Source organism: Amphibalanus amphitrite, unplaced genomic scaffold (genome assembly GCF_019059575.1).
Source record: "Amphibalanus amphitrite isolate SeventyFive unplaced genomic scaffold, NRLGWU_Aamphi_draft 000172F_arrow, whole genome shotgun sequence".
NCBI lineage: Eukaryota > Metazoa > Arthropoda > Thecostraca > Balanomorpha > Balanidae > Amphibalanus > Amphibalanus amphitrite.
Genome location: NW_024881667.1, coordinates 546890 through 562962, shown reverse-complemented (window position 1 = coordinate 562962; position 16073 = coordinate 546890). Strand labels below are relative to the sequence as shown.

Sequence of the window (16073 nt, the reverse complement as noted above, 5' to 3'; positions counted from 1 at the left end):
ACCTTGACCTCGAGTCAAGGTCAGGTCAGAGGTCTTCAAATCACGAAGTTGGTCGAAGGAGGTCATATTGCATATCATTCGATTCGGCAGGTCTTCCGGAGTCCATTGGTGACCTTGTCGACTCTCTAGCTCAACTTGATCGGGAGTTATTGACGAAAAACTCGTATGACCCTAGTGACGTCATAAATGACGTCATGCAAGGTCAACAACGCAAAAATGCAGCATCAGATCTTGCAAGGAGTGCATGAAGTAACGATTCCATTTACTTGAGACAATTGAATATCATTCCTGGCGCTAAAATAACAGTTTTCATATTTCCCCATTGACTTATAGGTGAGGTCACGTGACCAACCTGACTTTATGTGACATTTAGGAAAAATATGAGATATACAAGTTGTAAGACCTCTGAAGGACAATAAGTCCTGCAAGTCTCACTTCCCTGTGAAAGTTACTCTGGCACTGAGAGCGTTGCAAGGTTGCGACATCTGAGGATCGTGCAGAGGTTCATGTATGACGTGATAGGTCAGTGACCTGACCTGACTTGAAAGTGCGGCTGGTGTCACAAGATCCAGCGTGCCTCAAAGGTCAGGTATGCCAGGTTGCAGCTCTCTATTGCCTGGGTGTTTTGAGCTATCGCGAAAACACCCTTTGGGACATTTCCCACTTGTGCTCAAGTGCACCAAGCCACTGCCAACCCTTAGAAGAAAAAAGTGTCTGGATGCCAGGGCTGCAAGTGGCTGCAAATTTTCACTGGCTCCCCTAATAGATAGTGTCTTAGTGCATGCGATACAGCATTATTTTCAGTTCATCCTCGTAAAACTTTTTTTGCTGGGCTTGGTTAATTCAGTGAACGTAATGTTTAGTGGTAGAAAAAAATATAAAAAGTTAACCTAATTATAAGACATTTTGAACTGATTTTGTCTACTTGCTTTCTATGGCGGAATCGTCTAAACATCTAAATTTCACTTTCCATGCAAAATGGATGCTCAACACCTAGCAATTTCATCGTTCCGCAAAATATTCAAAGAGCGTAAAAATCGGCCGTGATTATCCCCCTTATGAAGTGTTACGGAACGCTATCTTTAACGATACTTTTGTCTGCGAAAAAATGACTCCTGAGCCATGCAAATGCACTAATCGTAATCTTTGATGAATTTTCTGTCGACTAGTATGCGTTGTTTTGTAATTTTCGGAAAAAAAAGTGTCTTTGAGGTTTCGCGAGGCTAGACCGGCCCGATCGCCTACCGTGCAGCCCCGCGCGGGTTAAGCATGTTTACACTTATGTACATTGATGCATTATGCATGCATACTTACACGCATACACAGCGTAGAGTCGTACCTACATTGTCACATCTTTGCACTCAGTCTGCGTTGGAACGAGGCAGGGTACTGTTATTTCATGCGGCTATTTATAGACACAGCTTGTTGACACCGTATTTGAATTCCTTTATCTGTACCGAGAGCGCTGCTCGAGAGACACAAAGCCACCTATGTCTACACTTGTAGACGCTTGCTTATCGCGGCCTTACGACTGTGTTGCGGCTCTTTACGATGCTGCATAACACAGACGAACCGAGGTCGTAAATTGCACTTCCTCGTAAGAGTACCATCCGTACTGACTGGCATGTCATGTATCGCATAAATGACGATCCAGTTGTCAGAAAGGTGCCTCAGTAACTCAATGATATCAGTACTGGGAACATAGGGTGTGTGTGCTTCTGCGGGGTTGATACGAATGCCTAAAATAGCAAGACTGCTAGAATTGAATGCATCATGATAGTAATTATTATTTCAGCTAATTCGCGAGTGAGTCAGTTCAATGGCTTCGAGGAGCTATTCTTTTTTAAAGTACAGAGTCTTGCCAAGCTTTAGTTAGTTTGTTTTTATTCTCATTTCATTTGTTTATACTATGACAAACGGTAACTGCACTATAAGGACCTTCTACTAAAGCCGTCGAGCCTAGCAACCACCGCTGATCACTTCACACGTAGCCGAGACGTCGTTTACCGTAGAACTGTCTCAGCTTGTCGCTCCACTATACGGAGTGTCGTGTCGGAGTGATCTGCGGACCACCGTCCGGCCTAATGACGCCGAGACCCTTCGGGTGGGGACGGGGTCACATTACGTCACGCGTTCCGCCGCCCCACTGAGATCTCTGTGCCGCCGCCGCGAGCTTGTGGCTCGAGTCACCGGGGCGTGTCATCTAAGCCACCCCACACCGACCAGGGGAGGGAGAAGGGGAGAGGAAGAGGCCCCTTCCGGTCAGTGTGCAATGTTTACCGTACGCCCGGGCCTCAGATGACAGTGCCGGAAGCGGCCACTGCCGGTCCAGTGTCACCGGGCGCGCCGATTTCGGCCTCATTTAGATGTGGCGGTGTGGTGTCAGAGCAGCTACATTGTGACGTAACGTGACTCGAAGCAATTACGTCTGTTTATTTAGTTAACTTTGTTATGCCTTCTTATGATTATGCTGATGTTTATTTTCTTAAAACCTTGATCCTAAATATATGGTTAATTGTTGTGCGCGCGGGACACAACCTTGTAACCTATTTCTCCTCTGAAACCGTAAGTGATGTGATGACGGGCTGAGGTCATAACCCATCCGACAATGGCAGAGAGGAGTTTAAGTTTGGAGAGAGGAACTCGGTTGTTTCAGTGAGTAGAGCACATGTTTCAACGAAGACTCTGTCTCCACGGGTCCTGATATCACGTTTCCGACGGGATTGCTAGTACATGCCTCTTGTTGGAAGTACAATACATCACGGATGTTGATGTACTCAGATACTAGGCCGAAAATAGACATGATGTATGCCGGCAATAAATGTCTTTTATTGTGCGTAACTCAAATCGGGCGTTGAATCTAGTCAGCTGCCAGTCGGCTTACCGGCTGCGCTTTTGGCTATCCGTATTTGATTCCTCCCACACGCCGTGGGCGGGTATGATTGAGAGGACCACTCGAGGCAGAGCTCCACTCCGTGTTTTCGCCACAGCCCAGCCGGGTCGGAGCGCTGCCGAGCTGACGTCACAGCCCCACTGTGCACGATGACGTCACGGTGGCGCTATCTGCGCGGTGACACGTGACGTAACGCCGAGTGGGTGTGACGCCGCCGGGATGTGACGGCGGCCCTATCTCGGCTTCGGTTCTGCAGGGGCGCGGCGGGGTGGTGGCGAACCGATCGGCAGCGTTCCTTGTTTGCGGTCGTTATTTTTGCTGACAGGACGGCGTCGGTAGCTGTTATGAGTAAGGTAAGTTTGACGTCCACAGGTGTATTGACAATTGATACCATAAACAGAGCGTCACCTTTCGAGTTTCGGAAGAAAGTCTGTGCTGCATTCCACCCATGATGAGAATTTTCTCACATGTTTATTGAGAAATTTTATTTCAAACGTGCTGCCATCTGTCACTGACCTGTAATTCACAGGTTACTGCCATTGGCGCCATCACCTATTATTTCCACTCTTGACCTGGTAATGAGCACTGCTGGACTTGTGCCACAGCAATCACCATCACACATTCACTCCTAACCGTGACATGAACCCCGTCATACGTTTCAACAAAACTGTCACACACAAGACAGCGCACTGATGACCTTTGACCCTCCACAGACGGGTGCCTCTCTCGGTCGGGCGTGTTCCACAACAACAGCGAGCAGTGGGAGGAAGATGAGTGTACCACGTGCTCGTGCGCCGACAATGAGCTGCACTGCCACATCGCCCAGTGCAACCCGCCCTGCAGGAACCCCGTCCACGTACCCGGCCGCTGCTGCCCCGTCTGCAACCAAACAGGTCAGTGATACGTCAATGTAGCGTTCCGTTTTCCATGGATCATGGAAAAGAACTTCAAGTTGTAACATCACTCAAAGCTTTGCACTGATGTGATGTGTGTGTTTGTATTGCTCACTGTTGATATACCGTAGGCATAGGTGGGCACCGTTCCCCAAAATTGTAACTTCGTTACTCGTTCCTCCGTTCCCTCAAAACGTGACTTCCGTTACTCGTTCCTCCGTTCCTCTGTATATAATGTAACGGAAGTTCTTTTAGTCCGTTACTCCGTTACAGCAAAATAAAAAACGTTAAAATGTTGGGTATTTCAAACATTTTTGAGACCATTCTGACACAAACTAAACCTTCCGAGAAAGCGGAATGCCCACCAAATCTACCAAGACAGTGGGCACTGATTGGACACTAAACCTTGGAACGTCTGGTGGTACTGATGCGCATCACTTGTCCCCGGCCAGATGCCGGTTGCACTTCACGAACACTAGACGTTCCAGGTTGGCATCTGAGAGCATAGGCGGCGGAACGGGGGGGGGGCACCGGCGCACCGTGCCCCCTTTGATTTTGGCATTTTAACATTAGCCCTATGTGCGTTGCATGGAAAGAATGGGACAAAAAGTCGGCAGTGCCCCCCCCCCCTCTCCCTTAATTGAAGATGTTCCGCTGCCACTTTCTGAGAGGGTAGCCCTTTTTGCACGTAGCACATCTTTTCCCATTGAGAACATGCGCTCTACTGAGGCGCTTGAAGGGACGCCCGTGTTGAACTTTGCGAACACATACTGCAACGCCGGCTCATTGCGGAAGGCCAGTACACTGTACACTGAGGCCATCTTCCGTCTTCAAGTTCGGGCTGCTCAATAATCCACTATTCCGCTGCTGCATTAATGTCTGTGGGTTAGCTGAAAGATCAACCCGCTCGGACAACGAAAAGTAACGGAGGAACGAAGGAACGGACTAAACTGTTAACTTGTAACGGAGGAACGAACAACCAATGTAACGGAAGTTACTTGGTCCGTTACCCTTTTTAAAATGTAACGAGTCCGTTCCTCCGTTCCTAAAAATTGTAACGGCGTTCCGGAACGGAGGAACGGAGGAACGGATCGTGCCCACCTATGACCGTAGGATTCTTGCAATAGCTTCATATTGCCACTTTTCAGGGGCCAATTTATCATCGGCCACATTTCAGTTATGGATACAAGTATTCAGAAATGCTACACAGAGTATCGCTAAGTGTGTTTTATAATTATATTACCTTCGTTTTAACTTTTACCGGAATAATATCGCATGTCGCGTCGGGCTATATGGATAGTATCAACTTCTGTCCCTAGGTGGCAGTCAAGTCGTGCGCCTGAAGGTATACTGTGCCGCACGATCCGTGCGGGCATTCACACGGGGATGGCGCAGTGGAAACATCGGAAAATGACGGAAACCGATGAATATTTCACCGTTACGATTGAAATGTGATGCCTGGTATATGTTATAATAGAAAAATATGAAATTCATTGCAGCTTTCAAAAACAGTGCTGTTTTTCGGAATGGCAATTGGCAGCATGCGCGTGGGTGATGACTGACGACTTCGAGGGACGGGGCAGACCACTCCCGCGGGGATTGTACGAACGCCGCTGGCCATCGCACCGTCAAACGGGACCGCAGCACTACAAATAAATAGCGGTTCTAGTGAAATGAGGCGCGGTGATTATTTGCAGCCGGCCTGGTGGCGGCGGATGTGACGCGGCCGTGCCGTTTGTTGTTTCAGAGTGTGCCGTGGTGTGCGAGCACGGATACCGAACGGACAGCAAGGGCAGGCCGCTGTGCCAGTGTGTGACGGCCGCCGAGCCGGAGCCAAAGCCACAGCCGCGGCCGGAGCCCACACCAAAGCCACAGCCGCGCTGCCGCGACATGAGCTCCTGCAAGAAGCAGTGTCCCCACGGCTTCAAAGTGAACTCCAAAGGCTGTGCGAGGTAGGCAGCCGGCTGTTCGTTACGTGTGCCTAGAATAATGTGGATGCAGATTTCGGGATATTTATTTTCAACGCCGTTTGAAACACGGTGACTCAACACGGTGACACACGATTTCTCAACCTTTGTCCGAAAGTCACAGTACCCATGCCTTTACTATCGTGAGCCGAACTCCTGCTCGAAACTATACTCCTGGTCGAGGTCCCCTAGTTAGCTCTTGACTGCAGCCATGTCTGTCCGTGATAGATGGAAAGTGATTCTGTCTTTTAGAGCACCTTTTCAGTTCTGACCATCTTCCCCCCCCCCCCCGCCAGGTGTAAGTGCCACCACTGCCGCCGTCTGAAGGGCTGTCCTCTCACCTGCCCTCTGGACGTGAACGACCGAGGCTGCACTGTGTGCCGGTGTCGGGAGGGGGCGACCGGCCTCCCGGCGCCGGTCACCACTCCGACTCCGACTCCGACTCCGACCGTACACAGACTCAGCTGTGTGTCCACAGGTACGAACTAAACTGGGTGTCTCAGAGGCCACCACACAGTTTTGCAGGTTTACTAGTCTCTCGATACGTTACCATTTTTATTTCAGTGGCGATGCGATAATCTAACCGAAAATGCAGCAATATGTTTATGGGCTTAATGAAGCTGTAAGTCCCCTAATTAATTTGCAGACCAGACTGTTGGAAAGGGAGGGTTATTGACCATATCATTTTTATGCCGAGGTTCCTCACAAAAGAGTCGTTACCCTGCCATGCCACCAAGCTCAGCTCGCCACATCCCCCCACAGCGGGCGAGGTGCACGCGCCAGGAGCCTCCTGGGACGACGGCTGCCGTCAGTGCTACTGTCACGAGGGCACCGAGATGTGCTCTATGATCGCGTGCGCGGTGCCCGCCTGCGAACACCCCGAGATCGAGCCCGGCCAGTGCTGCCCCACGTGTCCCGGTAAGACGGGTGCCGGTGGCGAACGGCCACGGTGGATGTGGAATGGAGTGGGGAAGACTGGAAACGATGCGATGACGTAGTTGCCTTTGGCTGTGTTGGGCAATTGTGTGCCTGTTGATTAATCCATAGTTACATTATAATTCTTTTCTTCCTAATGCCACATCATTCATAGTGAATGCAGTCAAAGTGTGGTGGCGACTTCACGTCTAAGCATGTGGTTCTGAGATAGCTGACGCTTAGAAATGGTTGTTTCAGATGACTCTGTGGTGCCTTCGCGTCACGTGAACCTGACAGTCTGCCTGTCGGCGACGGGCGGCACCTATCTGGAGGGCCAGACCTGGCACCTGGACAGCTGCACGAGCTGCCTGTGCCGCGGAGGCCGAGTGCTCTGCAGTCACCCGGTCTGCCCGCCGGCCGCCTGTCCCCAACCCGAGCGGCGGCCTGGCCACTGCTGCCCGGTCTGTCCCGGCCGCTCGCCGACAGGTGGCAGCACCGAGCCGCCGCCAGAGGGCAGGCGCGGCGGCCGGGCGTGTGCCGCCGGGCCGGGTCCCTCCTGGCCGGACGGCGCCGCCTGGAGGAGCAGCGCCTGCGTCAGCTGCCGCTGCCGGAACGGCGCCACCCGCTGCTACCACGAGCGCTGTCCGAAACTCAGCTGCGAGCGGCCGGTGCTCAGCAAGGGTCGCTGCTGTCCACACTGCATCGGTTCGTACCAGACATAGCAGTAAACGCCGCTGTCGCACTCAGACGATTTTCCTTTCACTGCGTATCAGTTAGGTACATGAGTAGAATCTCCAGGCCACTCATATTGCTGTTTTTATTGCTTGATATTATTAGCATGCTTCGCATGATTGTTTTCATCAACCGGTTGGCGTTGCCTGTCACGATGAGCCACAATTGTTTATTCTGTTCCAGCAGAGGCCACCCGCGACGGCAGCTGTTTCCTTGGTAACCGTACACTGGCCTCGGGCGAGTCCTGGCAGGTGGACGCCTGCAAGAGCTGCGTGTGCCGCGCCGGTCAGCTCAGCTGCGCCCAGAAGGTCTGTTCGACCGCGTGCCGCGGCCCGGTCCCCGCCGGCCACTGCTGTCCCGTTTGCAAAGGTGAGGCAATTGCAGAAGCTACCAGCCGGTCTGCGACGACGAAAAATTTTGAAAGTATACTCAAAAGAGCTGTAATTGATGGTTTGCTTTTCGTTTCAAATGTCATCGTTTAATCATCTGTAGGTGCTGGCAGACCTCCTCGGTCTACAAACGTCAATTCGTGCCTATTTCCTTCGTATATTATTTCCACAGCCGATAAGGCTTTCCCAGCAAAATATCAGTGATGCCTTCGGATTTTCAGTCACACCTTCCTTACGCTCCCGTTTTCAGAGGACGTTTCGACCACCTCCCGTCACAACTATCCGTTCCTGAACGGTACCAGTAAGGTGGCGCACCGTATCCGGGTTCCGGACCCGGCGACCGAGACCCCGGAGCCGGACCCCGAGGAGACGGGTGAGTGCCGATAGAGTGCCGCTCCGTGGGTGTCCGGGCACTCACATATTCCTGCGGAATCTGGAAATAGCTGGTCTGAGCCAGAGGCAAGGCGGGAACGAAGAACGGTCCCCTGGTGGCCAGCACTAGTACTATTAGTTCAAACTCGGTCCATAGATGGCGATACTTGTCAGCGCCTGATAGTTATACTGTGCCGCATTACGTTGCCTCAAATCTACCGTGTTATAAGGCGCGGAGTGGGCAGTGAACTGAACGTTACCCTGCCGTTTCTCGTACCGCTGACTGACGCTGTCCCTGTATGTCCTTGTTACAGACGGAGCCGAGCTCACGCTGGTCCAGAAGCTGCTCATTTCGGGGCTGAGCTTGCTCACCCTGGTGCTCCTGATAGCCGTGTGTGGCCTCTGCTTTTGTAAGGTGCGCAAGAGCAACCGTTTCACGCCCAAAAAGCAGCCCCTCCAGGTGCTGGCTGAAGAGGAGAAGAAGCCCCTGAACGGCGCGCAGACGCTCGACTGTTCAGCTCCGCTGAGCACCATCAGCTCGCCGCTGCGTCCGCCTGAAACGGTCATCGGCATGCGATGAGCGCCGCCAGCGCGCGCCCTGCCTTGCCACGTCATTGTAAATAGTTCATTGTGGGCGCCGCAACGGGGAGGGGTCTTGGCTACTTTAAGGATCAAATCGGTTTTGTTCTTGTTTCGAAGTCAGAACTAAAAGGAGTTGCCTATTAGTGGGCAGCAATGGTAGGATCTGCTAGTTTGTGTAGGTGGTTGCTTGACTTATCAAAAGTGATACGGAAGTAGCTATGCCCCTCCCCAGTTGCCGGGACGTCCCTACGTTCATGTAGTCTACCACTGATGGGTTTTTAGAGCCGTCCCGCCAGACTTGTGTCCGCTTCCACTTGACTGGTGGTACCCATTCAACGTCCGCGGCGCTCCCGAAGAAACTACATAACTCGTATACTACATGTATAACTCGGGGACCGTTTCGGCCATTAAAAAATCGGTGACTTTATTCAAACTACCGACACGCAGCCAACAGTCACTCGATTTCGATAGCAATTGTGAATCCGTTTTACCATGACAAGCAAATGTCATGAATTTTAAGCTATGGTATAATTTTAATCCAACATTAACAGGATTTTACAATCAAAGACTTGGGGAAAAACGGAGTGTCACGAATATGACGCCACATTTTTTATCGTTGGTTAACGTTCGCGCGTCATCGAATATTGTCGATACCCGGAGCCTCTGTGCTTCTCGAGTGGAGCCGGCGCGAGTCTGACGGCGGGGCGGCGCCGGCGGCGACCGGCCGCCGGGCGGTGTGGTGACCTTTGTCTGTGATAATGGCCCCGAATACATGGGCAAGTAAATACGTATCACGAGCGGGTTTTGCAAACCGCTCAGCGTTGTAGCCCGTTTGTAGTACGCATTTACTCTGCTCATGTATTCCCGGTCAATGCCTCTCGCCTGCGACCGTGGCGGCCTTCAACAGTGCTCCGACGGACACCGCGCGTGTACTGCCATAGTTGCACGCTGTGGGCTGGTCTGCACACGCGCGTACTCGGAGCTTCAGATGAATATTTCCTTCGGAAAGTGCTTTGAGCTCGCTGGTGTGACGTTTCCATGGCGTTTCCATGTGCGGTCCTTGAGCCAGGACCTCTACATAAGTGTATATTCTGTAGGTAGTGGTGGTTAACAATAAGGCGCCGTTCTTCGATATCGCTATATTTTCAGTTAATATGTTTTCAGATGTGCCAATAGATTCGGTTCCGTATTGTATCTGTGTAAAATGAGCTGTCTAGCGTACTCGCCTTATAGTCTGTTTTTCGTATCTTCTACCTTCACTCCAAGATGTTGATCTCATTAACCACGTGCTCCAACGAACATATGATTAAAATCAAGTCTGCATGAAAGATAATTTTACCTAGCGGAAGATCAGGCCTTGCTTTTATCCAAGGCCTTTTATCAAACAACGGATTTTACGCTTATCTCTGTTTATCGAGTGGAATGATTGATATAATTGAGGTGACTTTTTGTAGATATTTATGAACATGTTTATATTCGCTTTGTAATCTATTTTTTTTCTTTTTTCATTATGTTTTCCAAACATCAGAGGGGAAAGGGTCTCGGCTCGCAGGCAAGACAAGTTGTTCGGAACGTTTACTGCTACTTTTCTAAACAAAAGGAAACTCAACTGAAACGAGGCGATGAAGAGGCTGCGAAACAGCTGAATGTCGCTAGGGAAGCAAGCTTAGCCACTGGAGTGTCGGAATGGACGGTGAAGATGGTGAGGAAAAATACCGAAGACGGTGGCTGCGCATCTCCACTCCGAAAGAGACCCAGCAGAGCAAAAGGCCAGTGGTTTGATGATTTTGAAAGATGTGCTCTGAGAAGAATCGTGCACAACATGTACCTGAATGGGGAAAATGTTACCCTAGACACCTTGACTGCGTCAGTGCAAACTCAGATGGAGAAAACAATATCCCGTTCTTCGCTCCGCAAAGAGCTGCTGCGGATCGGATTCAAGTTCCGAAAAGTAAACAACCGCAAACTTCTCACAGAAAAACCTCAAGTAACAGCGGCTCGGAACATCTTCATCCGTCGCATTCTTAAAATCAGGCAGCAGGCACCAGATCGGTCAATAGTATATCTTGATGAGACGTGGTATAACCAATATGACATGAAGACAGTGGCATGGCTGGACGACAGCGAGGTCAGCGGACAAAAAACAGCAATTGGAAAGGGCAAACGGCTGATTCTCGTCCACGCTGGCTCAGAAGACGGCTTCATATCTCAAGCATATATGTGCCTGAGGACAGACGGGAAATCTGCCGACTACCATACGTCGATGAACGCGGAGTGTTTCGAGGAGTGGTTCAGAGGGCGGTTGTTACCCAACATACCACCTCACAGCGTAATCGTTATGGATAACGCATCGTACCACTCGAGAAACGCAAGAAAAGTTCCAACAACGAGCTGGCGGAAGGCGGCGATCCAAGAGTGGCTGACGGGACAGGACATTCCATTCGAACCGGACATGAGGAAGGTCGAGTTGCTGGAGCTCGTTCGCCCTCTGCGAGGGAGACCTGAATACGTGCTGGACAAGCTGGCAGAGGAAGCCGGCCATGAGGTCATCAGGCTGCCACCGTATCACTGCGACCTCAACCCTATCGAACTGATCTGGGCGAACATGAAAACCTACGTTCGACAGAGAAACACTTCGGGGCGGCTTGAAGAAGTGGAAAAGCTTCTGAAAGAAAGCCAAGAGGCCGTCGGAGCAGACCTGTGGCGGAGCTGCTGCCTCCACGTGATGAACTTGGAGCGCCAATACTGGCATGACGACGGGCTTCTGGAGGACATCGCTCCTGTGATTGTGACTCTGAGTGAGGAAAGCAGTGACGAAACAGAAGATGAAAGTGACCTCGAGTGATGAGGTGGTGCCGAGTGAGCACACACTTGTCGCTTACTCATGCAGGCATTTCAATGCTGTGTTCAGTGTGTTTCAATGCTGTGTTTATAATTAAATTTTCAGTGTCACCAATACACACATACCGTTGTTTTTAGTGCATTCGTGGATATTTTCCCGCGCTCGAGTGTGGGTTGCAGCCAACTTCGCCATGGTGGGGCCGAAAGGACTTAAAAGTTCAAAAAAGGAAAGATTAAACCTTAAACGACGCCGGAAAAGCGACCAATAGGACTCACCATTAGCTATTTCGGAAACATGAAGTCTACTGAGGTCAAATGAGGTCAAACTACGTTTTTGTTAATATCTTGGACAGGCTTCAATAATGATGTCACTGTGTTCCTTTTTAATCAGCCGAGTCGAATGATATTTTTACTATAACAAAAGTAAGATGATTTACTATAAAAGTTAGAAGCCATAGGCGGCGGAACGGGGAGGGCACCGGGGCACCGTGCCCTCCTTTGATTTTGGCATTTTAACATTAGCCCTATGGGCGTTGCATGGAAAGAATGGGACCAAAAATCGGCAGTGCCCCCCCTTAATTGAGGTTGTTCCGCCGCTACTGTTAGAAGCCAAAAAACTGCTAACTTTCTCGCGAAAACGTACAATTTTATATCCCCCTTAATATTGACCCGGAACCACCAAATTTTCATAAGAGTGAGAATTGTTTTTAATCCAATTACCCTGTAATTTTTGTGTATCTAACTGCCGAAGGAGCCGCACAATTACATCACAGCAAAACATCTTTGTAAATAGTTATGTGCTGTAGTGATGTGATCATATTCAGACTGCAGGCTTCTTCTGTGATGAACTTCGCTGCAATAAAGGCTTGCTCCAACGCGAGCAACAAACTCCGCAAGTGAGTGGTTGGCCATGTGTTTAAAACTCGAAAAATGATTCACAAAAAACATGCTGAAGGGATAAAACATCTTTGAGTGAAGGTAGAAGATACGAAAAACAGACTATAGTGCTGAGCTCGCAGAATGGTATTATCGAGCTGTCGTACGAGTATTTATGACAACACCAGTGTGTTGTGTCAATACACTGTAATAAAAACCAATATGCCTTTGTGGGCAACAAAATGCATCTTGACGCTCGCCCTTATGTATAGGGGAGGGGGCGGAAGGTCGAACAAACTCCCGGTTTTTGTTGACCATGGGAGATATAACATTCCCTCACATACAAATAATAAAACAAGACACAATTTTCTAACGCTTACAGACTGCAACCACCCAGACGTTTCAGACAAACGAAATTTACCCAGCGCCAATCAGCCTCCCGACTTTCTGTTGTCCACTGTAGAGATCCCAACAGACGCCTCCAGGCAGCACTAACCACCACCAACTCGTTGAACGTCACCCACCTCAGGCGACCCCGCCGGTCTACACACACCCGTCGAAGGTCTCGACGGGTCGGAGCACGCGGCGAAAGTCGCCGCTGCCGACGAATCGACTGCTGTCCGTCTCCCGGAACGGCGGCGGCGCACGGTATGGAACGGCCGCGTGTACCGAGGATAGGAGTGGAGGTAGTAGATGTGCCGTCGGAGGCCGGAACCTACCGACGGGGAATGAGAGGGGGGGGGCAGCGTGAGACGGTGGAGGGAGAGGAGGCAGAGGGATGGGATCGGTGCGGGGCAGGAGACAGTGCTGCTTGGTGAGGAGAGCCGTGAGGTACGGGACTGGTTTTGGTATGATTGGCTACTGGCTTACAGGAACACAGCGGGAAGGAACAACAGCAGGGCAAATACATAGACAGAAACATAAATCTATCGAACAAAAAGGCCCAATAACTATGAACCACGATGCCTTTCATGCAATTGGCAACTTACTGCCCACTGAGGCAATGGGTACTCAGTCGCTAATCTATGTTGCGGCTATTCACGACTACTGTGGCTACTCAGGGCTCCTTGCACACCATATGGCTCCTCACGGCGACTTCAGCTACTCACGGTTGTTCGGAGACACAGTGCACCTTGGCCAGTCGCCTCTGGTCGCGCACGGCCGCCTCGGTGTTCTCGAACGGCTCAGCGGTGCGCAGAGACTGACAGGGCCGCCGACTGAGGCGGCGACGCAGCGCCAGCGGCGGCAGAAACGGGCCCTGGCGACCGAGAGGACGGCAGGGAAACCGGTGAGCATCTACATGGTGTCTCAATGCCCAACTCGATGTCAAATCTCACCAACGAATTTATAGAAAACATGATGAAGCTAACGACGAAAAACATCCGGCAATTTTGCTGTTCTTACAAATTAATATCATAACTTTGCCAAATCTAGTGTCGATCTATGTTACCAAACCTACCTGCAATTTGGAGGCCCCCGATGCGGATTTATCGTTTTCTACTTTGTCTTCGGGTTTGGTTTTCGCTTTCTTCGTTGGACGAACCGGGAACCGAATGCTGGCCAAGTGCTTCTCGATACCAATCCTCTCCCTGTGTAAGGACGATCGTCGTGACATTAGATAAATGCATTTGATCATGTATGCTGTTAAATACAAAATGCATGCAAGCTGATATCTTTGTACCATACTCTAAGGCAAATCGTAAAGGCTGCTCCAAATCCTTGTACTCTTATCATTCAACTCAATAGCCTCAGGTCCAGTACCTAAAGTTCTAGCACTGGCTCCTTATACCCGCTACTCGTAAGTAGCAGCTAACGACTGCCACCCGCAGCTCCAGCCCGTCTGAGTAGCCGCCGTGTGACTGTATACCTGTGATATGGCGAGTTGTACACGCCCGGAATCGTTTTAGTGCTGATCATGTGGTGCGTCTTGATGAGCGTCTTCTGCTGGAGGATCTCTGAGGAGCAGACCGTCTTCCGCTCCTCACTCAGTCGTCGGCACTCTAGGGCGCACTGAACCCTGTCGGAAGAAACCCGAGGACACGTAAAATTCTCACTATCTGGAACTATAAATTTCTATTATAATTAATACAGATCAGCACACAGACTTCGTCGCATAAAATCATTGTTGACAGGAATTCTCGGCAATCAGGAGTATGCCTATGGATGCAAAAGTCAAACAAGACTTACGTCACTTACAAAAAGCTAGCATGTCTCGTGTCATATCACAGCATGCTTTTCACAGTAGCACATTGGCATGCATACCTCAGCTCATCATTCTGGTCGGCCACGAAGTTCAGGTAGCCCTTCCACTCGGCAAAGTTGAACACGAAGAGACGCGAGCGAAAGCCGCGCCATGTTTTCTGGATGAGGGTCGCCTGTCTCCGGTAATAGTCGGCCTGCGCTCGCAGCACGGTCTCCTGAAAAAAAAAACGAGGCTCGCCGTTAGACAGACACCTGAAATTAACCAATAGAATTAAACTGGTGTTTTGTAGGTGCATCCCTCCAGTTCGGTATCAACTCTCAGTACTGTCTACTAGCTTATCACTGATGGATAATCAAAACACACACACGTAGAAGGCTTTAGATGTCGACAACAGGCCGGGACAGATGAGCTACATCACCAGCCTCACGTTCTTCCGTTACCCACCTGGAGCAGCCGGCGGTAGTATCGTCGGCCCAGGTATCCCCTCCAGTGGCGCTGGATCACGGCCGCCAGCTGATGCAGACGTCGCAGCCGGTCCCGAATACGGTACCCGCGTACCCAGCTCTGCAGTCGCACGGCCGCCTGGTACTCCCTGGCCCGGTCCGTGTCCGCCTCACTGAGGGAGAGGACAGGACAGGACAGGACAGCCAGGACAGGACAGGACAGGACAGTCACACCATACAGCCGCCCGGTACTCCCTGGCCCGGTCCGTGTCCGCCTCACTGAGGGAGAGGACAGGACAGGACAGGACAGCCAGGACAGGACAGGACAGGACAGTCACACCATACAGCCGCCCGGTACTCCCTAGCCCGGTCCGTGTCCGCCTCACTGAGGGAGAGGACAGGACAGGACAGGGCAGGACAGGTCACAGGACAGGACAGGACAGGACAGGCCGTGTGAGGCCTTCGATTCATGAACAGCATTACTCAAGGACACGCGGATAGTTCAATACTTACTGATGTCTCAAGACGACCAGCTCAGGAAATGTATCCAATTGAACAACGAGTCTCTGATATGTTGTCATGGTGCCCAGCTGGGCGACTTGCGAGCATTTCGATCTTGCACCCTATTTCATTGTTGAAAGACTACATATCTTTGATCTGTACCTATCATAAGTAAACATCTAAAAGCATAATAGTTTAATGTGTAGCCTATCGTTTGCCTAAACATGTCGCAAAATGTAGCAATGCGGCACATATGTATCAGAAAATGAGTTTATGAGCCCTATGCTCGTGAGTTTACAACGATGACGACCTCCATATCGAGGTGCTCGATTACCACCCTCCAAACGGTGGCCATGACCCATCAATGCCAGATTTCCATGTTCCATCGGTCGGAATGAAATCGCACAAGCCGAGACAGAAATGCTGCCGTCAAGATCCGTCATTGATACAAGAATGCACTATCCCA

The 16073-nt window shown here is 50.7% G+C and overlaps 2 protein-coding genes across 9 annotated transcripts in view; one reads left to right on the top strand and one right to left on the bottom strand.

Moving 5' to 3' along the window:
* The window catches only part of LOC122383736 (cysteine-rich motor neuron 1 protein-like), a 99401-nt gene extending 89434 nt beyond the window's left edge, over positions 1 to 9967 (top strand). For 4 of the 6 annotated variants that reach the window (XM_043370465.1, XM_043370463.1, XM_043370468.1 and 1 more), the window contains 8 exons: positions 3607 to 3786; positions 5534 to 5738; positions 6050 to 6231; positions 6516 to 6671; positions 6927 to 7373; positions 7584 to 7769; positions 8040 to 8162; positions 8476 to 9967. In XM_043370465.1, coding sequence (XP_043226400.1) covers positions 3607 to 3786; positions 5534 to 5738; positions 6050 to 6231; positions 6516 to 6671; positions 6927 to 7373; positions 7584 to 7769; positions 8040 to 8162; positions 8476 to 8741 — 1745 coding nt within the window. In that variant the 3' untranslated portion in view covers positions 8742 to 9967. The remainder of the gene's footprint in view (positions 1 to 3606; positions 3787 to 5533; positions 5739 to 6049; positions 6232 to 6515; positions 6672 to 6926; positions 7374 to 7583; positions 7770 to 8039; positions 8163 to 8475) is intronic. The other 2 variants (XM_043370464.1, XM_043370467.1) reach the window with 1 other exon arrangement.
* Positions 3332 to 15862, bottom strand: LOC122383737 (spermatogenesis-associated protein 17-like). Of its 3 annotated transcripts, none has more exons than XM_043370470.1 (8): positions 15620 to 15857; positions 15108 to 15279; positions 14723 to 14877; positions 14328 to 14477; positions 13920 to 14049; positions 13570 to 13718; positions 12985 to 13175; positions 3332 to 3772 (listed from the first exon to the last, which is right to left on the bottom strand). In XM_043370470.1, the coding sequence occupies exons 1-7, from the start codon at positions 15685 to 15687 to the stop codon at positions 13004 to 13006; spliced, it is 996 nt and encodes a 331-aa protein (XP_043226405.1). In that variant the 5' UTR covers positions 15688 to 15857; the 3' UTR covers positions 3332 to 3772; positions 12985 to 13003. The 3 variants fall into 3 exon arrangements, with proteins under 3 accessions (XP_043226405.1, XP_043226406.1, XP_043226404.1); XM_043370471.1 differs by lacking the exon at positions 3332 to 3772 and adding an exon at positions 15352 to 15385 and having other exon boundaries at positions 12593 to 13175; positions 15108 to 15245; XM_043370469.1 differs by lacking the exon at positions 3332 to 3772 and having other exon boundaries at positions 12593 to 13175; positions 15620 to 15862.
* Between the last annotated feature and the right edge of the window lie 211 nt (positions 15863 to 16073).